This window comes from Thamnophis elegans, chromosome 14, assembly GCF_009769535.1.
Source record: "Thamnophis elegans isolate rThaEle1 chromosome 14, rThaEle1.pri, whole genome shotgun sequence".
Lineage (NCBI taxonomy): Eukaryota > Metazoa > Chordata > Lepidosauria > Squamata > Colubridae > Thamnophis > Thamnophis elegans.
In genome coordinates, this window is record NC_045554.1 from 20,304,545 (window position 1) to 20,325,731 (window position 21,187).

The 21,187-nt window shown below is 48.6% G+C and overlaps 1 protein-coding gene across 1 annotated transcript; it reads right to left on the reverse strand.

The window, feature by feature from the left end:
* Positions 1-1,206: 1,206 nt before the first annotated feature.
* Positions 1,207-18,139, reverse strand: AQP8 (aquaporin 8). The gene is made up of 6 exons (XM_032230557.1): positions 18,032-18,139; positions 14,440-14,702; positions 12,914-13,040; positions 10,272-10,486; positions 7,760-7,894; positions 1,207-2,799 (listed from the first exon to the last, which is right to left on the reverse strand). The coding sequence occupies exons 2-6, from the start codon at positions 14,688-14,690 to the stop codon at positions 2,757-2,759; spliced, it is 771 nt and encodes a 256-aa protein (XP_032086448.1). The 5' UTR covers positions 14,691-14,702; positions 18,032-18,139; the 3' UTR covers positions 1,207-2,756.
* Between the last annotated feature and the right edge of the window lie 3,048 nt (positions 18,140-21,187).

A 21,187-nucleotide genomic window follows, 5' to 3' on the forward strand; every position in this document is an offset into this window, starting at 1 on the left:
TACATTAAGGCAGAGTTTGTTTTATCGTGATTTAGTGGACAAACCACACTGAGTTGTGTTTGACTTCTACTGAAAGCCACCAATCTTCTTTTGCAAACCAGTGTGTGTCAGTTCCCACAACCCAATGCTCCAAACAAGCATTCTTCCTTTCCATCAAAATGTGTCAATGAACTTCCTTGTGCTTGCTAAGGATTCTCTCTTTCTCCCCCTCTCCCTTTGCTCTCTCTTGCACACTTCTCAGTCATGGAACACTCTTAAAAAACAATTCAGAGAGTTTGTGCCTTTTTTCTGTTATCCTTCATGCTGTTCAGCAACAAAGAATTCTTGATGAATACTTCCAGAACATAAAAATGAAGCATCTGTTTACAAAACTGTAAGCTGAGTTGGTAAACCCTTTCCTCGGTTCTAGAACCTTCTTTCCGCCAGCAGCCTCCTTCTTACAAGTTCTGTTTCCTCCCTTGCACTGCAAGAAACAACAGTAGAACCCACCCCCCTCTTGTCCCCCCTCTCCCACGCAGGTAGGTTGTCTTCTGTGGCTACGCACCAGCAGCTTCAATCCAGCAACTGACATTTTAGCACCACTTATTAAAGAAACATCTGTATTAGGCAGCAGAGATAAAAGTTGATTGCTTCCTACTGCAGCTCAACAACACTTCCCTTAGGTGATTATATGCCATGTTACAGATAAGGGCAGGTCTTAAGATAAGAGTCACCTTATTCTCATTGCATTAATAAGAGGGCTCCTCCTGCTTTGTTGATTGATTGAAAAAGCTCAGAGAACAAACAATTAGCTGCAGTTCAGTAAGTTTCCCCAACTGCAGATGAAACAATGTGAACTTCGAAGATGCTGGGAAGCAACTGAAGGGCTCCCATCCATCACTGCTGCAGTGATCTGTTACTTGGGAGCGCTGAGATGCTTCAGCTTATCTGCAGCCCCACCCCACGAGGGCTCCCATCACAGCTGGGCTCCCAACATCAGGATCGTTTTCAAGTCCTGAAATGGGGGGAGGGGTGATAGGACAAAGTCCCAGGTGGCAGCCAAGCAATGTGGAAAACGTTCATCCAGATGTTAGCAACCCTGGTGGCTTGGAACTGCTCAGACATGCTAAACCACAAACTGCGCTTAACCAGCCACCCACAGCTGCTTTCCTACTCCAGGAAAAACATCAAAATAAGCAGACCACATTAAGGGCCATTACATTCCTCTCCTTTTCTGGGTTTTCACTTTATTCTAGTGGTTTGTGAACTCAGGCTCAGGGTTTAGCAAGCCGTGCTAGCATTTCCAGACTGGCACAACTGTAGATCTGCTTGGGGGAGGATGGGTTGAACAATGGGGGGGGGGGACCCCAAACCAATCTGAATCCCAAACCAAACAAACAACATAATGGTTCAACCCAACAATCCGTGGCTAATTCAATAGACAATGGTTGGGCAACCGGTGCTTCCGTAATAGGCGGATAGTAAGACAGCCATCCATCGCAGGCAGGAGCTAATTTGAGGCTCAACATTTCACCCCAATTTCTACAATCCCTCCTTGCTGGTGTGCAGGGCAGGACGTGTCCCCATTGTCTGCCTCCAGTTCCACGTTCAGGTTTGTACAATCACCGGCTCAGTCCTTGGCGGAGCGGCAAGAAAAGACCCAGCAAGGCAATCCGCTAAACCGGCCACAGAGCGCCGCGGCCTTTGCTTGGAGCCGGATCGTAAACCGAAAGAGCCCCAAGGGCTGCGTGCATCTCGGGATCCAGGCTTTTGCCGATCCCGCAAGGCAAAGCGCAGCAACAGCTCCTTCGGGCAGGGCGATTGCCGGTGGAAGCCCACCGCGGGCCGGAACCCCCCGCCGCGTAGCCCGGCTTAAAGGACGAGGAAAGATCGCTCTCGGGGCGGGAGCGAGAAAACCGGGAAAGCCGGGGGGGGGGGTTGAGAGAATTGCGCCCCGTCCCGGATTTTTGGACGGGGGAAGGGGTTGCGGGCCTCGGAAGCGGCTGGGAGGGGAGGTCCGAGACCAGAGCGGTAGTTTGGGGGGGGGGGGCATCTTGGGCTAAACCCGGCGGGGCGCCTCTCGAGGGCTGGGAAGCGCCTGGGGGGAGCGGCCCGCTCGAGGGCGGAGGGGCGATGCGCGGAGGAGCTTCAGGCCCACGGGGGTGGGGTGGAGGTGGGGAATGGCCACTCTCTGGGGCTGGGGAGAGCCGACGGGAGCGGCTGGCATCTCCGAGCCCGGCCCAGGTGCTCCGAGAGCCCGGTCCATCTAAGCAGCCCTTCCGCAGACGGGATCCGGTCGGAAGAAGCGCTGCGCCCGTGTGCACCCCGATGGCTGCGGGGCTGCGCGGAGGCGCCGCCCCCGGAGATGCCGAGCCGAGGGGCGGCTTCCTCGACTGGGCTGCGCAGGGGCCTGGCGAAGTGCCGGGGAGCGCCCTGCAAGCGCCGGACCTGGTTTGCTGGCCGCTGCTCGAGCCGGAGCTGCCCAGGGCCGCTTCGCCCGAAGCTCCTCCGGCTTCCTCGCTGTGGGCCGTGGATCTGCCGGGACGGCCGTTTTTCGCCCTCGTCTGTCTTATTCGAGGCATCGTTTCAAAAGGGGGGGGGGGCAGAATTCCCTGCATCTGCAATCGTGAAAAAGAAAAATCTCGTCGCCCGGTTTTGAAGGGGCAAAAATGAGCGCTTGGCGGAGCCCCGCTTCTGCCAGTCTCTTCCCGGGCCAGGGTGGCTGCAGCTGCCTGGGGTCACGCGGGAAGGCGGAGCGGTGGTCCTGGCAGGGCGCCTCACTTGAGGAAGAAGCGCGTCTTGCTGTCCCCGATCAAGAACCTGCAGGGATAAAGGAGCGAGGCGTCAGACCCGGTCACCCGACAGGAGACAGGCGGCCCCGGCTCCCCTGGGCTTTCCGGCCCTGCTTTTTCTCTGGGGAGGGAGCAGCTGGCACAGCGCGGGAGTCCGACTTTGGCAACCTTAAGCAAAGTTGGCGGGGAAACTCTGAGAGTTGAACACCAGCCTTAAAGTTGCCACGGCTGGACACCCCTGCTGGACCCCATGCTTGCTTTCTATTTCAAACTCCCCACAGGCACCTATTAAAGGGTTGATGCTGTTCAAAGCGGAGTTTTTGGCAGAGGTGTCCAACGCAAAGGATTGCTCTCCCCACCCCCCCATGTTGCCAGGTTGACAGCTGACCAGCCTCCATAACATCCTATCTTGCATTCCGGAAAGAGGAGAGGCCTGCTCTGGAGGACCCTTGGGAGAAAGCTGGAAGGAGCTGCAGCACCTCCACTTGAGAGCACTTCCACTTGAGAGCTTCTGGCTGAACTTTCCTGATCCTGCAGTCTCAATTCTAGAACCACATTTCTCCTTGCTGCCCTTCTCTGTAGCCCTTCCACATTGAGCCAGAATAACCGAGTTGGAAGAGACTTTGGAGGATTTCTAGTTCCCTGCTCAACCTCTGCTCAAGCAGGAAACCTTATACCATTCTGGACAAATGGTTGTCCAATCTCTTCCTAAACACCCAGCGCACCCACAATTTTTGGAGATCAGTCGTTCCACTGGTTCTGTAAGGAAATTTCTCCTCAGTTCTAGATTGCTTCTCTCCTTGATTAGTTCCCATCCATGTTTCTTGTTCTCCCTTCAGGAGAAAAGTTGACCCTCCTCTTCTTTGTGGCAGATATTTGGATACTGCTATCTTGTCACCCCTAGTCCTTATTTTCATTAAAGGGACTTTCTTAAAGGATTGAAAGTGTCTGTAGCATGTGGTCAAAAAGTCAAGATATTAGTATAGAAGAAATTCAAAGACCAATATTATTTGAGGAAAGTCAGTTTGGCTTTCAACAATGGAAGCACTGATTCAGCCAAATGTCATTAATATGGAATATATTGTTAGATGTAAAGACATTTTGAATGAAAAGGGGGAGTTCAAAACTAAACAAGAAATGTGTTAGAAAGGGATCGATATAACATGGTACTCACAAGTGCAGATATAGTCTAGATATGAGAAAGATGCTAAATTACATGGATAAAATATTAACAGGAAAAGAAGAAAGATTGATAAAGAAATTGTATAGTTACTTATTGAGTTGGAAGAGGAACAAGTAAAAGAGACTGATAGCATGGGTGAAAATTTTTGATTATATGATAGAATTAGATTAATAGCAGAAACTGTGGGAAAGGAATTATAAATTAACAATGTCAACTGCATATAAAGAGAATTGGTATAAGATGTTTTACAGATGGCACCTGGCACTAGTGAGACTGGCAAAGATGTTTAAAGACAAGTCAGCTAAATGTTGGATAGTAAGATACAGATATCTGTATCTTACTATCATATGTGGTGGACATGTGTAGAAGCAAAAAAATATTTGACAAAAATAAAGACATGGTTGAAGAAAGAGATAAAAAAACACATTGAGTTAAAGCCAGAAATATTTTTGCTGGGGATTTACCTGAAACTTATAATAAAGAGAATACCTATTTAATTATCCATGTATTAATTGCAGCTAGAATTGTATTTGCACAACATTGGAAAAGTTAAGAGATTCCTAGTGATTAGAAGGTGATCAGGAAAATATTAGAATGTGCAGAAATGAATAGATTAACAGTAATAATTAAAGAGAAAGAACAAACTGAATATTATATGATATGGGAATTATTTTATCAATGATTAGAGGGGAAAAGGGAAATTGGAAATAAGGGAAGAAGACTAAAGAATAGAAAATATGTTAAGATAGAAGTATAAACAAGATGATAATTGTTAGTATGATGAGGAAGATAATTATGCTTAACGTTATTGTATTTTTATTATAAGATATGTTAAGAAAATGAATAGGTTAATAATGTTCAATTGTCTTAATATACTACAATTTTAAGGTTAGAGAATTAATATTAATGATGTTGTAAATGCTGAAAGCTGTTGCACAGAGATATTTGTATTCAGACGACAACTGTTTAAGGAAAGATGAAATGTTTATATGGTAAAAAATAAAAAACTTTTTATAAAAAAAATAGTTGGAAGGGACTTTGGAGGATTTTTAGTCCAACCTCTGCTCAAGCAGGAAACCTTATACAATTCTGAACAAATGGTTGTCCAATCTCTTCTTAAACACATCCAGTGTTGGGGCACCCACAATTCCACTGGTTAATTGTTCTGTCCGGAAATTTCTCTTCAGGTTCTAGATTGCTTCTCCCCTTGATTAATTCCCTTTCTTGTTCTGCCTTCAGGAGAAAAGTTGACCTGCTTTGTGTGAGACTCTTAGATATTTGGACACTGCTATCATGTCACCCCTAGTCCTTCTTTTCATGAAAGAGGCTTTCTTTAAGGATTGAAGATGTCTGCAGCATGTGGTCAAAAATGTCAAGATGGTATCCACAGTCGTGCAGTCAAATCTCTGGTTTTATGTGCATTGAAATCTTGAGTTTTGTTTATGATAACCCTTCTAAATGGCATTTTGTGGAAGTTGGGGGCAGTGTATTAGGATCTATGCCTGTTCCCCTCCTCATCTTTAATCAATGCAGAACTCAGGAATGAACCTCATGGTGGCCCTCCAGAGATTCACTTCTGATGAAAGCTCTTGCAGATGCTCATATGACTGTGCAGTCTTCCAATATCTCAGGGGTTGCCACAAAGAAGTCAAGCTATTCTCCAAAGCACCTGATGCAGGACAAGAAGCAATGGGTGGAAGCTAATGCAGGACAAGAAGCAATGGGTGGAAGCTAATCAAGGAGAGAAGCAATCTAGAACTAGGGTGAAATTTCTGACAGTGAGAACAATTAACCAGTGGAACGACTTGCTCCAGAAGTTGTGGGAGCTCCAACATTGGAGATTTTTAAGAAGAGATTGGACAACCATTTGTCTGAAACGGTATAGACTAGAGTCTCCTGCCTGAGCAAGGGGTTGGACTAGAAGACCTCCAGGGTCCCTTCCAACTCTGTAATTTTGAAATTTCTGATATCCTGCACATTTCCTCCTCCCTCAGTTTTGAGCAAATTATATCTTCCCTTTGCTCTGTTTCAGTCCTGGAATTGTCTTTTCTTGTGCCTATATTTGTTTTGTTCCAAAAGATCTGAGCTCATCTTGTTCATCTTTTGTGTGGTGGCCATTGGTGGAGAGACAATGAAGGGTGTGGCTTAGGAGGCCATGTTCTTTCTGATTTTTCACTGAGTGGGTGAGGAGTTTCGGTTTCAGCAAGACACGTCTCATCTCAAACTGCTTCCTGGTTTTGCTTCTACTTAAACAACCTCCTAATCAAGCTCACTCTTCTTTGGCCAGACATGATTTCTGCAGCCCTTATAAGGTGTAAGAAATGTGCCATGATCCATCATCCAGATAACTCTAACCATAATGCCAGAAACTAAATCCCTTCCACTTATATTGTCTCTAAAGTCAAGCCTTTAAAAAGGCAACACAGTCCTAGAATTAAGATCACATGAAGTGTTGATACCATTTTATAATGTCTTGCTAAGACAACACTTGGAATATTGCATCCAGTTCTGGCCCCCCCAGAGTCTGGAAAGATTGGAGAGCAGAGCAACAAAGATGATGAGGGGACTGAAGGTTAAAACATGAAGAACAGTTGCAGGGATTTGGGTGTGTCCAGTTTAATGAAAAGAAGGATCAGAGGCGATATGATAGCAGTCTTCCAATATCTCAGGGGCTGCCACAAAAAAGAGGGAGTCAAGCTATTCTCCCAAGCCCCTGGAGGCAGGACAAGAAGTAATGGGTCGAAATTACAGTAATCAAGGAGAGAAGCAACCTAGAACTACCTGACAGTTAGAACAATTAATCGGTGGAACGATTTGCCTCCAGAAATTGTGGGGCTCCAACACTGGAGGTTTTTAAAAAGAGGTTGGGCAACCATTTCCTGAAATGGTATAGAGTCTCCTGCCTGCACAAGAGGTTGGATTAGAAGACCTCCAGGGTCCCTTCCAACTCTGTTATTCTGCCTTTTCCATGTTGAACCTAGCTCACATTAATCCTGGTTTATACTAAACCTAGCACCCTTGATTGAATATCATTTATGGCTAAGCCTGCTGCATAAACCTAGCCTGCCTTGTTAGTTTATGATACCAAAATCAGACACTGCCTCTCCCCGTATCTCCCTAGCACAAGGGAGGAAGACTCTTGGTAATAGAAGGACAGTGAAAGAATTCTGGGGATGGAAGGACAAGGTCCCTATGACCATCGTGGGCACCTCTGGCTTTTGAATGGCACCCAGAGGGGCCAGATTCAAAAAAGGTTGGCATAGTCAAGCAAAACCACATGTTACTGCTAAACATACTTGCAATTAGATTAATTACAAACAAATGTGATTACTTCCCATGTGTTGCCTTATTTATGCCTTCTGTCACACTGAAAACTTTGGGAGACCAAACAAAAGCAGTTGAGAGGCAACAGGCAGCCCTGAGGCATCCATTCCTGGCCACATGGCCAAGACGACACTGACTTGGTTCTCAGTGGGGGGGTGGGGGTGGGCTGGCCTGGACCTGCCAGGACTGAATGTGGGATTTCCTGCATGCCAAACACTTCCTTATTCTCATTCTCGATGAAACTGGGATCTTTTAACATGTCATACAATCTGAGAAGTTCCGTTGACTGTTACTTGAGGAATCGTTGCTGTTAGATTCAATTAATTCCTGAGTCCCACTCCAGAGTCAAGCTAAGAATCCAACTAGCTCAGCCAAGCAACCCCGTGAAGTGGCATTTGCCCTCTGGAATGAGGTTCCCCCCCAGACCCATACAGCTCTCCCCCCAGGGCATTCTGGGAGGCCCTGAAAACCTGGCACGTACCTTATCAATGCACCCACCAGAAGCGCAGCTCCCATGGGGCCCACCCAGTACACCCAGTGATAGTCCCAGTGGTTGGCAGCCACCGCGGGGCCAAAAGCTCTGGCTGGATTCATGCAGGCTCCAGAAACAGCTCCCCTGAAGAGAGAAGAAAGATTGAAAGAATTAAGCGGCCCCTCCCAGGAATGTTTTCAAGGCTTCAGGATTCTCCATTCTGGGCAAAGAATTCCCCTAGAGACGTCTTCTCTACTGCCCCTTTTATTCTAACTGAGCGCAGAGTTAATTGGCAATACTAAGAGTGCCCCCCTCCCATCCACCCATCCCGAGACATTGACCAAGACAAGCCCAATTCCAGTTGGGCCAAGAGGCCAACTGCATCCAAGTTCCTCGGTGTACACTGAAATGGCGCTGAAATAACCGGGAGAGGAACCTCCAGGGACAAGCGAGGGGAAGAGCTGCTGCAGGCAGAGTTTCAATTGGTCTTTAGACAAGCAGCAGGCAAGCACTGCAGGGCGATGCATTTTCTGGATGGCTAGAAACAGAACCCCAACCCACAAGGCCAGTGAGTGGGCAACTGTCATGTTGTTATTCTGTTATTCTGAAAGAAGAAGCAGGCATTCCCAGGGATTTTGCTGTGAGGCACCAACAATTTCGGTGAGGGGTGGGGACACCATGACGTGGATCTGTAAGGGGAGATGCCGCTGGCAATGGGCCATGTCTATCACCTGAGTCAAAATCAGGAAGAGAGCCATCCAGGGATTCCAGGTCCCCTCCTTGGAGGCTACCCTCTTCCCTCCACTGGCTGAACTCTGTCAGCAATAGCTGGGAAAAATGACTTAGCAGCTGAACTGCAGCTGAAGCACATAATGGCCACTCGGCTCTCTTTTTCATTTTTATCAATTGAGGGGTATGGGAGTTCGTCTCCCTGATTGCTGGTGGGGCGGGATTGAAACCTCCTCCAGACAAAACCTCAGTGATGATGGAGAGAGGCATAGTTTGAATGCTTCTGCACATGAAGGGCCCAAGAGCCCAGATGGGCACCCTCACCCTGGATCCTAGCTGCAAAGAGTGCCAGGGACAGGGTTCTCCCCAGGCAGGCCAGAAAAGTTGTTTCTGCCCACCCTAAAGCCCCCAGCCCAGCCCAGCCCCAGGGCTCTGTCCATCAGCCAGGCAGCGGAGCTGTCCAGCAGGTCAGGAAGCCCTGCCGCCTCCAGGGGAGCTGACCAGTGGATAATGATGGCAATGCTGCTTCCTTCCTGCGTCAAATTCGGGCTGCAAATGGCTCCTTCCCTGATTTCAGAGGATGCCCAGGCAAGCTCATGAGGGTGAGTTTTATCTCCTTGTGCTTTCCAGAGGCTAAATCCCTTCCATAATGGACCTTAATCCCTCAAGGAGCAGGTGCGCTCGGGGGACTTGAATCCAGTAGGTATTGAGAAGATCTCAGAATCAGCTGTCATGGCTGCCAGCCTTCCCTCTCCCTGGTTGTGCTGAGCACGTGCACAGTTGTTTCTTACACCTGCCGATGTTTTTATATTCGTGTTCTGAGATGTGGAAATGCTCCAAGTTCACCCTTCTTGAAACCAGCTCTGCACCTGCCTGTCTTCCTCCCAGAATGGAAGAAACAGCTTTTGGGTTAGGTAGAGAAGTGAGGGTGCTTGGTAACTTGTACATGTGTTGACACCTGAGACTGTGGGGAGGGGAGGGGAGGGGGAATGAAGGAGGATGGAGATGGAGGTGACCCACGCAAATAGGTAGTAATGTGATGTTGCTCTTTTTATTTAACATTTAACATGGCAGATTTTGTTTTTTGAGGAAGAGGGCAGTTAAGCATTAATTAATGGGAACAAATTTTGTGGGGCAATGAGTTGCATCTTTTTCAAACCAAATCAAAACCTCTTGTCTGAAAACCCTATAAAGCAGGAGTCCCCAACCTCGGGTCACAGTAAGAACAGGACCCATAGCAAACCCTACTGTAAAGGTTACACGCTCCTACTCCCCCCTCCCCCTCCCCTTCCGATGGAAAATCTGTCTTCCATGAAACTGGTCTCTGGTGCCAAAAAGGTTACGGACCACTGCTATAAAACATAGGTATAAAGCAGTGGTGAAATTCAATTTGTTTTACTGCCACTTCTGTGGGCGTAGCTTGGTGGGGTGGCAGGGGAAGGATACTGCAAAATTTCCATTCCCTCCCCACTCTGGAGCCAGCCAGGGGTGGCATTTGCCGGTTCTCTGGACTACTCAAAATTTCCGCTACTGGTCCTCCAGAACCTGCTGGATTTCATCCCTGGTACAGGTCTGTCCTCAAGGTGTTGCACCAGCCAAAGGAAGCATTTGAAGATTGGATCTTTCCAGGGCTGCCTCTCTGCTCCCCCTTTTAAGGACAGTATTAGGAACCAATTCAATAGCAGAGAATGTCGACCCAGGGGGCAGGGCTGGCTGCGGAAGGCATTGCTGGAGAAAAAAACTTCCTCCTAGACCTGGGAAGAAGAACCTGCCAGCCTTTTGGCCAACTTACCCAGCCAGGATGTCCACGGTGACAGTGAAGCCAATGCAGAAGGGTGCCAGTGGACTCTTGGTTTTCTCATTAATGGCCCCCATGCAGACAGCCATCACCAGGAACATGGTCATCACAATCTCCCCCACCACAGCAGCCGGGAGCTGGTGATCTGAGGTGAGTGCCGTGAAAGCTCCTCCTGTGGCATTTTCATACCTCTCCCACATTGTGGTCACCTGAGACAGACATCAAAGAGGGATTATCCCAGACTGCTAAACCTGGATTAAACAAGCATACAGAAACCTGGTTCAATAGTAGTAACTGTGAGAAGGATCTTGAAATCCTAGTGGACAATGATTTAAATAGGAGTCGGCAGTTTGCAGCAGCAGCCAAAAAAGCCAACACAATCCTGAGTTGCATTAACAGAGGGAAAGAATTAAAATAACGTGAAGTATTAGTTCCACTCTATAAAGCCTTAGTAAGACCACACTTGGAAAATGGCATCAAGTTTTGGTCACCATATTATAAAAAAGATGTTGAGACTCTGGAAAGAGTGCTGAGAAGATCAAGAAAGATGATTAGAGAGCTGGAGGCTAAAACATATGGAGAATGGTTGCAGGAATTGAGTATGTCTAGTTTTGTGAAAAGAAGGACTAGGAGTGACATGCAGTAGTCCAGGATCTGAGGGGAGATCAAAAAGAAGAAGAGGGAGTCAACCTATTTTCCAAAGCACCAGAAGACAAGACAAGAAACAATGGATGGAAACCTAGCAAGGAGAAATCTAACCTAGGAGAAATTTCCTCCCAGGGAGAATGAGTAACCAGTGGAATGGCTTGCTTTCAGAAGTTGTGGATGTTCCATCACTGGAGACTTTTAAGAAGAGGCTGGACAGCCAATTGTCTGGAATGGTAGCTTGAGCAGGAAGTTGGACTAGAAGACCTCCAAGGTCCTTCCAACTCTGTTAATATATGAAAAACACGTGGACGTTTGAGGCCTCATCTCATTCACACTGGGGGCTCTTAAGTACTTGAGGTCCTTGAGACTGAGTTCCTGCTTTAGCACTGGACAAAGATTTGGGATATCGCTTGGGCTTTCTCCTTGGCTTCCCATTGAAGGCTTGCAGTCTCAGGTGACCCCAAGCACACTGGAACCAGAGGCAGAGATTGTTCTCCTCCTATGAAGGCTTGGAGAGGAAGGCCTGATCCAGAAGGGCTGCAGCAAGTGATTTCCAGTTGGAGGGATATGAAGCCACAGCTGGAAAAGGAGGCAGACATCCCCACCTGTCCAGCCTTCCTTGCCTCGTCTTTGGCAAGTAAGGAGGGTCAGCAGGAAGGACATGCAGCCGAATCCAAGCATCCGCCAAGACAACTACTTTGCCTGCCAGCCATATTATCTTACATTGGTTCTTTTGGGGGTGGCGAGGGTTGCATGGGAGATCTGCCATGGGTCAGACACCTCCTCCTAAACAGTGTTTCTCAACCTTGGCGACTTGTAAGTCCTGTGGACCTCAACGTCCCAGATTCCCCAAGCCAGCTGAGAGTTGAGTCACAGGACCTAAGTCACCAAGGTTGAGAAACACTGTCCTAAATCCTGTGAGACTGGACTGAGTTGCCATAACAAAGATATGAAGCAGCCATGTAAGCAGAGAGGACAAAAAGCCAGAAATGTTATCTAAAAGATTCTTCCAGGAGGGTAAAGAAAGAAAGAAAGAAAGAAAGAAAGAAAGAGAAGAAAGAAAGAAAGAAGAAAGAAAGATGGTAAAGAAACAAAGGAAAAATGTCACTTTAACAAGACAAAGGAAGTTGAGCACCTGGTAACCCCCCTCCCACACACGCACACACACACCCCAATCCCTTCAATAGCTACCCTACATTTATAAGTAAACAAAGCAAGAGTAGCTGCCCGTCTTGTGAGTCACAGGAGGAAGGACTTTGGGGGATAAAAGGGGTACTGAAGCCCCCCCCCCCAACCACACTCTTTGAGTCATCTTTGGATCCAGACAGCTTTGTCTCTCTGGCTTGCGCTTGCTAGCCTGGTGGAGGAGGACATGTGTGAATGTGCACGAGTGTGCTTATGTGTGTGAGGAAAAGCAAAAGTAGATTGCAAACAGTAAAATGTTGGTGTTCCTTTAAATTCATCGGGCCTTTGGGTATTTCAGAGAACTGATTGTGCCTCAGTGTTCATGGAAAGTGATTTCTGTGCGTCCTTGTTTCCTGGCTCTTGACCAGGCTTTTGTGCCTTGTCTGCTCCAGCCGCACCTCTCTGGAATGCCCAGGTAGAAAGCAAGGAGGGGGGAGGGGCAAGATCTGCAAGCCCCCACAGGCTGTGAGTGAGGGACCTGGGAGCGCATGGAGCACCACCCAACACCTGCCATGGCCTCTGCTCTTCATCTGCAACGGTGTGTGTGAGAAAGGCCTTGGGAGACAGGGCACAACAACCAAGGGGACAAGGAGATAAAAATCGGCTGAGCCCGGAGCAGAAAAGTGGATGTGGGAAACTTCTCAGAAGGGACTCTCCCTAGTTTCTTAGGCCACAAAGGGGTCCGGGGAAAAGATGTATAGAACATTCAGAGTTGCCATTTCTATTAATGTAATCTTACAATAACGTAGAGTTAGCTCACCCCTCCCCCTTTCCCTTCCCCCCTTCCCAATCCTCCTCCATACCTTAGCCAGGCCTGCTCCAATCATTCCCCCGCACAACTGGGAGATCCAGTATGGAATGACCATCACCATGTTCAGCCCACCAACGAGCCAGGCCCCCAGGGAAACAGCCGGGTTGTAGTGGCCTCCACTGCAGGCAGAGAGAGGGAGAGAGACATCTTTGGTCAGAGGAAGGCCTGGCAGAAAAGGGGCACTGGATCACCCCATTGCCTGTGGACAGAGAGCAAAACTCATAAAAGTGAAATGAAGGGTTAAAGATGACCACAGGTTTAACTTGATAAATTCTGTTTGAGACCTGACTTTCAAGAGTCAGCCTTGTGCTGAAGGTCTCAGGGGGGAAGCTGAAGCTCTCCATTTAGTTCCACGTAATTTCCGGAGTACGTTGTTCTGTGTGTTGATTTTTGTCATCATCGTCTCTAGGTCAGGGGTGTCAAACTTGATTTCACTGAGGGGCGCATCAGGTTTGTGTTTGATCTTGGGGTACCGGGGTGGCTGTGGCCAGCATGACATCACATGTGTTGGGGGGTAGACATGTGGTGGCCCAAGTGCTCTGCCAGCAAAAATGGGCTCCTGAGCTCTGTTTTCGGCTGGGATGGCCCCCTGCAACCCTCTGCCAATGAAAACGGAGCTCGGGAGGGCTGTGCGTGGCCCTCACAAGCTCTGTTTCCCCTGGCAGAGGTATCGTGGGCCAGTCCTTCACTGTTTCCAGGGTGGCCCCGCGAGCCAGATCTAAGCACCCCATGGGCCAAATGCAGCCCCTGGGCCTTAGGTTTGACACCCCTGTGCTAGGTATACCTTATAGGAGAGAGTCCAGTCGAGTGTTACTCCAAGATGGGAATCACAGGGGAGTAAGTTGTTGTTTAAGTAGACTTTCGTCATCTACCTTGCCTCTCTGTGTAAATGGGGCACAGTATCCTCCCCTCAGTGTGGCTGCAGGGACCCACAACAAACTGCAGAGCACATCCTGGCTGACTCTAAACTGAAGGCATATGCTGGTCCAGTATCTGATTTTTTAAAAAATCATTATTATTTTTGCTTCAATGGTGAGATGGCCTAGGCCTTGGTATTTGAAGAGAGATTTTTTAAGGTTTACGGTTTATGTTGCTTTACTAATCTAGGTGAAATATTAATAGAAATTGCTAGTCCATGTATGATTATGCCATACAGTCAATCCATCAATCAATAAAGCATGCCTGAAAGAAAGAAAATATCCCAGGTGGGGGCTCCATTCAAAGGAAGAGCAATTCAGAGGAAGAGGACTGACATTGCAGCCCTGTCAATCAATGTTTTTCAAGTTGAGGATGGGTGGACTTCAACTTCCAGAATTCCACAGCCAGCAAAGCTGGGAGTTGAAGTCCACCCTTCTGCAACTTGCCATGGTTGAGAAACAGTGGAGGATGGATCTTGAATCCAACTGACCCCTCTTCTTCCTCCTCCTCCTCTTGTGCACTCTAGCTTTCTCCATCGCTCCAGCATGGCTAACTTGACCACATCCCCTGACCAAACCGCATGGCTGTCCCTTCCTTCACCTGATATTCCCCAAGATGGCAATGGTCAGTCCCAGGGCCAACCCGTGAGCCAATGCCGGCTGCAGCCTCCCAGTGCCTTCTGAGTTCTCGATGACTGAAACGCAGCCGATGTAGATGAAGAAGGCCGAGCCCACCAGCTCCCCGATGCAAGGCTGCAGGTAGCGCTCGTACCAGTGGGGCTGGGCCGGGCCATGCTTGGCCTCCAGCTCAGGCTCTTTGAAAGACATCCGTCCAAATTCCAAGTCGGACATGGCTGGCCGATTCTGGAAGACAAAGATTATGCCCTGGCATGCAAACATGTTCCCTGCCAGCCCGATGAGGTGGATGGAGGTTGACCCTGGAATGTGACAATGGGGCCTTAAATCTGTCTCGCTTGTCATTCCCCACAAGGCCACCTTGTTCTGGGTGCAGTGAGGCTTTGGCAGAGCTGTGTCCCCATTGCCCTCTTTACCCACCTCTGTTAACAGGCAGGGAAAGGAAACCCACATCCCCCCCCCTCTTGTCAACACTGCAGCCAGCCAGACTGATCAGGTCAAGATCTCACCCTCCTCCCCCCCCCCCCCTCTCTCCCTCTCTCTTTCTTTTCTCTGTCTTTTTTCCTCAGTCTCCTTCTCTCTCCTCTCTTTCTCTTCTCTTTCTTCTCTCTCTCTCTTTTCTGCTCCTTCTCTCTCTCTTTCCCTCTTCTTCCCTCTTCCCTCCTCTTTCTCTTTTCTCTCTCTCTCTTTTATCTGTCTCCTCTTTTTTCCTGTCTCCTTCTCTTTCTCCCCTCTTTCTCTTTCTTCTCTCTCTCTGTCTTCTTTTTCCCATCTGTCTCCTTCTTTCTCTCTCCTCCTTTTCTCTCTCCTCTCTCTCCTCTTTCTTCTCTCTCTCTTTTCCTCTCCTTCTCTCTCTCTCTCTCTCTCTCTCTCTCTCTCTCCCCCAAGAACAGAGCACAGAAGTCAAAGGTGGAACCAATCAGCCAAATGAAAAATCACAAAATTGGGCTGTGTGGCTGAGTTCACCCCAGGGATGCCCCACATTTGTTTTCTGCTGTAACCCAAAGCCACATATTCAGAACACCTTTGTAGGCCTCCAAAGAGGTAGACTTTCCCAGGGAGAAAGACCCCCAATGGCTCTACGATTCCCTGGTTCTCCCTTCACACCAAACCAGAAAGGGAGCTGCCGCGTTTTAGTTTAGGGTGCTGAATGAACCCGGCTCAAGTGTTTAATTCAGGGCTGAATGGGCTACTTGAAGGTTGGGTTAATTGGAGAGTCCAGGGAAGAGGGGAAGGTGGTTGTTGAATGGCAGCTGGACAAGGGCTGTTTGTTTGTTGTTTGGTTGGTTGCTTGGTTGCTTGGTTAATTGGTTGGCCTAATTGCTAAACTGCTCATCTTACCTAAGTGACTCTGGGCAGTTTACAGCATCATAACGAAACCATACAAACACATAAAAGCTGAAAAGTTCACAAGGCAGCAGGGATGTCATCAAGTCTCGGGGCTGCGTCACACTTTTAGACCCCATGCTAATGGGCAAATCCAGGTCTCAACCCAAAAGCCAAAAGGATGGGGGCCTGCCTCTCTTTGGGGCGGGGGCTAGATGTTCTGAAGGGCCACAGCAGAGAAGACCTTCCCCCTTGATCCTTGCCTGATGGGATATGCTTGACGAGGTGGGATGAGAAAGCGGGATGAGATGTTGATGAGCTGCTTCTTAGAATGGGATGGCAAATAACGGCAGAGAGATGACCTCAGTCTTTCTCAATCCTGGCAGGTGAAGATGTGCAAATTTCAAGTGGCAAGGTTGAGAAAGACTGAATTAACTCATCGGTGGTTGAGAGCATGACGGCTGTATTTGCGGGCATAAGAGAACCCCAGAAAAATCACACTTCAAAGCTCAAATTCAATTCAAAACTCACCTTCTTGGCTATAACCTAAAATGACTTCTGGGCCACAGCATTCCCTAGATGTCTCAAAGGTGCTTTTTCAAGAGGTAACTGGACCTTCTGGTTCTTCTTTGAAGACATTTCGCTCCTCACCAAAGAAGCTTCCTCAGCTCTGACTGGATGGTGGGGAATTCACTCAGAGCTGAAGAAGCGTCTTGGATGAGAAGTGAAATGTCTTCAAGCAAAAACAAAGACAGTCCAGTTGCCTTTTGAAAAAGCACCTTTGGGACAACCATGGCCTGGATGATGGAGAATCTCCATAGACATTGCTGCGATGTTAACTTCACTCCACCACCCATCATCCACTACTATATTTATCAGATAAAATACACAATTTTTCAAAGTTCTATACAGTATAGTGCTGGGCAGAAGCATAGAGCTGATTGCAGGTCAAAGCACTCACACACACACGCATGCACACACACACCTCCATTGTTAAAAGGGCAGAAAAGCCACCTCCAAATTGCGCCCCTTCCTGGAATCCTTTCCCCGCCCTGCTCAAATATGCACTACTAGACACCCCACAATAGGTGGGAGTACAATGGCCACTTTCTTGTGCAATTATTTGATCGTTCTGTGCTCTTTTTTTTGGCCCGATAATGTCTCCAGACTGGAGCTGTAGTGGTGGCCCCCAAAACTCCTCATGGCCCAAAGGTTTGGGGGATCTATTGGGCTGAAAGGGTCAGAGCAGAATCGGGCCCAGGTCTCTCTGGGTTTGCTTCCCAGAAGCAAGCAGAGCAACCTCCTCCCTGGGTCTCAAGGCACCCGAGGAATCCCTAGGGCAGGAGGCTCAGAAGGTGCTTGAATCAGTGAGGACTAGCATCTTCAGAGACACCTTCGGTGAGTGTATGAGCTTTCGAAGCTTGGTTTCTTGGCCCACAAGCTTCTTCTGGTCTACAATCTGATTTGATCCTTGTTGTCCAAGGCAGCCTCATAGGAGACCAGCTGCAAGACTGAGAGACACAACGGTCAGTTTGCTCTAAAAAATACTGTATATAAATTTGTATCCATATCAAAATAAAATATTGGCTTTAAAACATCCTATGACTCCCTCAAAAAAGAATCTGTACCTGACATTTAAGAATGGAAAACTATTCTCCAGTGATTATTGTATAAGAAATGGACTTTGGAATGAAATCCGACTTAGGAGAATGTTATCCAGAATCTCCTGGACCTTCTGTCCAAGGAAGAGTTCAGTGCCAGTCCATACTCAAAGTGGGAGGCAGTTCCTAAAGGATCAGGGACCCTGTGTTCCATCTCTGCTCATCATCGGCCAAGGAGAAACACATTTATTTCTGCAAAGCTCCTAATGAAAAAGTATTCCAAGAAAAGCATGAAGGAGTTTCTTGCTTCTCAAATATTCTTTTTTGCAATTCTCTGCTTTAACACTTTCAAAGGTATCCTACAGATCAGGGATCTCCAACCTTGACAACTTTAAGCCTGGCGGACTTCAGAGTTGAAGTCTGCCAGGCTTAAAGTTGCCAAGGTTGGAGACCCCTGCTGTAGACCATAGAATTTTTCATTTGTGGTCAGGCCAATTTCTTCTTAGCTACTTCAAGTATTTGAAAACCAGAGTGGGGCTTTGAGGAAAGGTGGCTTGCCTGTTCCCTTCTGGATGGAAGCTTCCTTCTCCTGGAGACCCCACACCTGCCCCCAACTGTTGCAGGACTCACCCAAGTCTCTCCGCTCCTGGCTGCAGCTGCACGACGGCTTCACCCTGGGAGAGCAGTGACTTCTCTCACTGGGCTGTCCACAGCTCCTCTGGCTGACCGGCCCCTTTGGCAGGAGAAGCACCTTTCTTATCTCCCGAGAATATTGGCACCCTCCCCACTGATCGGGGGCGTGGGAGAAGGGTGACAAAAGTGCAGTCAGGCCAAAAGGGGAGGGGAGGGGCCGTTCCAGCCAGCTGGGGAAGAAGAGCTATTTGCTCTTCATGGGTGCTGAGTTCAAGCTTTCATTTTGGAAGCCTCTGCCAGATCTGGGTGCCAGCCTAGGCCAAGTATAGGGCGTAGACTCACTAAGAGCTGGCTGAGAAACACTCCTTCCTCGGTGCATCTGTGGCTTTCAAAGAAAGGCAGTCACTGCATAAGCGAGGACGACGTGGGCATGCCTGCCTCTCCTAAAAGAGGTGGCACCACCGGTGCCCTCAAAGCTTCGCCTCTCTTGAAAGCGACAGAGGCAGTCACCCTCTCCGGATGGGAGGACTTTGACTCCCAGAATTCCTCAGCGGCCCATCCAGGCAGGAATTCTGGGCACTGTCGCCCTATCCTTTGGGAATGCGCCAGCATAAAAAGCACTGATAACAGGGTGGCCTTGAGCATGTACAGAGGGCGTTTGCATTGAGTTTGCCTGGGAGTCAAGGTGGGATTCAAATCGGCTGCCTCTGAAAGGCAGGCAAAACCAGTCCCTGCTGTTGCATAAAGACACCTGTGCTCACCTGCAATTAACGCCTCTGTTGTGCCATCCCTGGGCAGAGAATTGAGCTCCGAGGCCTCCTCCACTCAGGTGCTCAAAGCAGAGAGAATGGTGAGCAAACAGTTCCTGGCAGATCCAACAAAGGACGGATCCTGTGGGCTTTGCCCCCTTGTGCAGTAAGTGGGAGCAGCGTGTCTTTTGTGGGGAGTCCTCTGGGCTGCAGAGATGATCTCTGCAAAGATGCACCAGAGCCGGAAAGGGAGGCATCACTAAGATGACAGATGAGGCGCTGATTGGAAGCATCTCTCCAGCACAGTCTCCCCATTGCAGTGGCCCTCAGCCAGCCTTTCCCAGGCTGGCCCCTGTCAGAGCTCTGACAAGGAACCCCACTCCCTAGGCAGGATGGACACAGTGGGAACCCTGTTGGGGCAATCTGATCCCAGGCCGATTTGGGGATCATTCGAATGATATTTTATATACTGCGGTTCAGCCTCCACATTGGGCTGCGTCTCATGGCGAGCCGATGCCAAGGATTTTGAGCAATTGGTAAATGTTTAGTTAATCAGCAGACTGGCATGGCACAATCAGGCTTCTAGACGTACCCAGATCAGCAACTGCCAGTTACAGAAGCCCAAGAGCCACACAACTGGATGAGATCCAGAGTGTCTGTTTCTGCCACAGCACCAGGGAACTTTGCTTTCGTTCAGGGAACAAATGCCTATCCAACGTCCATCTCTTGGGAGGACCTGTGGAATTGGGGTCCACAGCCACTGACGAGGGTCTCAATGAGCAGCACTTCTGGATTTGATGAGGAGAGACTGGATGTGTGCCCCCTCGCCCCAGGGGGTGGGGAAGACCAACATTCCCCTCCACTCTCAGCCACCAAGACTTCCTGGGAGCCTTTGGGCCATCCCTCCTCTCGGATGGGAGCCAACCTCACAGGGGTTCTGTGGTGGGGGGAAAGCAGGGGAGGCAGGTACTGTCTCCCCCAGAAGACCCTGGAAGAAAGGCAGACGATCAATCTACTGAATGAATAACTAAGTAAAATAAAAAGAAAATAGATTTGCAGGAAGGGTTTCAAAAAACGCTTAAGAGCCAGAACTTCTGATCCTCGGGCCAGCAATAAAATGAGCAAGATTTACAAAGGATTTTGAGTTAGAAGGACATTCTGAAAGAGCTGGATTATCACCAGCTTGCCCCCCCCATCTCTTTCCCTCTCTCCTTTCCTCTCTCCCTTTCTCTCTCTCTCTCTCCTTCCCCCTCAAGGAAAAAGACCGGGAGGTATGCAGGGCTGCAACCTGCCTGTGCTGAGATCCTGATTGGCAGAGATGTATACGGGGACGGCGGTCAAGCTGGCTGCCCCCCAGCAATCAAAGCCCCACCCTTTGCTACACACACACACGCACATATCCACAGCCAAAGAAATGGTGCTTTGATCTCAGTTGATGGCCACCATCTGGACTTTTTTGACTTCCAAGCAGAAATCCTGGCAAGAATGTTTTTGAGCGTGGAGCCCCTTCCTCCCACCATGACCGCCACCATCATGGTTCATGGCTGGTAGGGAAGGAGATAATTCTCCGGCTGTTTCTTTGCTGAAGACCTGAATTTTTGCTTTGCTAACTTCCTGCCTTCTCACAATGAGATCAGCTGAGCAGTTGTCTGGCTGGGGATGATGGGAGCTGCTTTTTAACCAAATCAGATGGTGCTTGGTTGCACGAAGGGAGGGGAGGACCCTCTACTCCCCTACGGCTAATCCCTATTGGGGGGGGCATAGACATCCCATATCAACTGAGGAGGGAGAAAGGAGGCAGCATTACAAGTAGAGGGTCAGTTGGAGGCTACTGAGCATCTGACATGTTGGGGGGAAACGGCAGCCTTTTATTAACATTTTCACACTGCAAGTCTTGGAGGTAATATTGGGATAAATTTAAGATTTTCCAAAACAGTTGAGAAATAGCAGTAACAAGGACAGAATGTCAATTTCCCCCACCTCCCCCCACCAGGAGAAAGGGCAAGGGCTGTTATGGGAACAGATGAAGCTGCCCTTCCCCAATTTCCAAGTACCCAGGTAGAGACCCAGAAACCGGGCAGGGTGGGAGGTGAATATTGGATCTTTTCAATGCAGAGCAGAGCATCTCCCGCAACTGTGAATGTCCTGGGTTTTTCTGTAGATCCTTTCTATCAAGGCACCAGGCAGGATTTGCCTCTTTCAGGACTCCTGTTCATAAGATACACAACTCTTAATCAATGCCAGTCAGAACTGGGGGAGCAAAGGTGAGAAAGCTGATAAACGGTGGCCTCTGATGGCCCCTAAAGTCTCAGATGGAACGATGAAGGTGCGGAACAATTGGAACAATCGTCATATTCAAACCCTCATAAAACAAAATACCTTCACCTTTGGATAAGGTGAAGGG

Bases quoted from the DNA above. Each gene is read 5' to 3' on its own strand.
- AQP8 (XM_032230557.1), bottom strand. From the start codon at position 14,690: ATGTCCGACTTGGAATTTGGACGGATGTCTTTCAAAGAGCCTGAGCTG. The intron at 13,041-14,439 runs GTGAAGGAAGGG...CTCTGCCTGCAG, and splicing joins GCCATCTTGGGGAATATCAG to TGGAGGCCACTACAACCCGG. The intron at 10,487-12,913 runs GTATGGAGGAGG...TGTCTGTCTCAG, and splicing joins TTGGAGCAGGCCTGGCTAAG to GTGACCACAATGTGGGAGAG.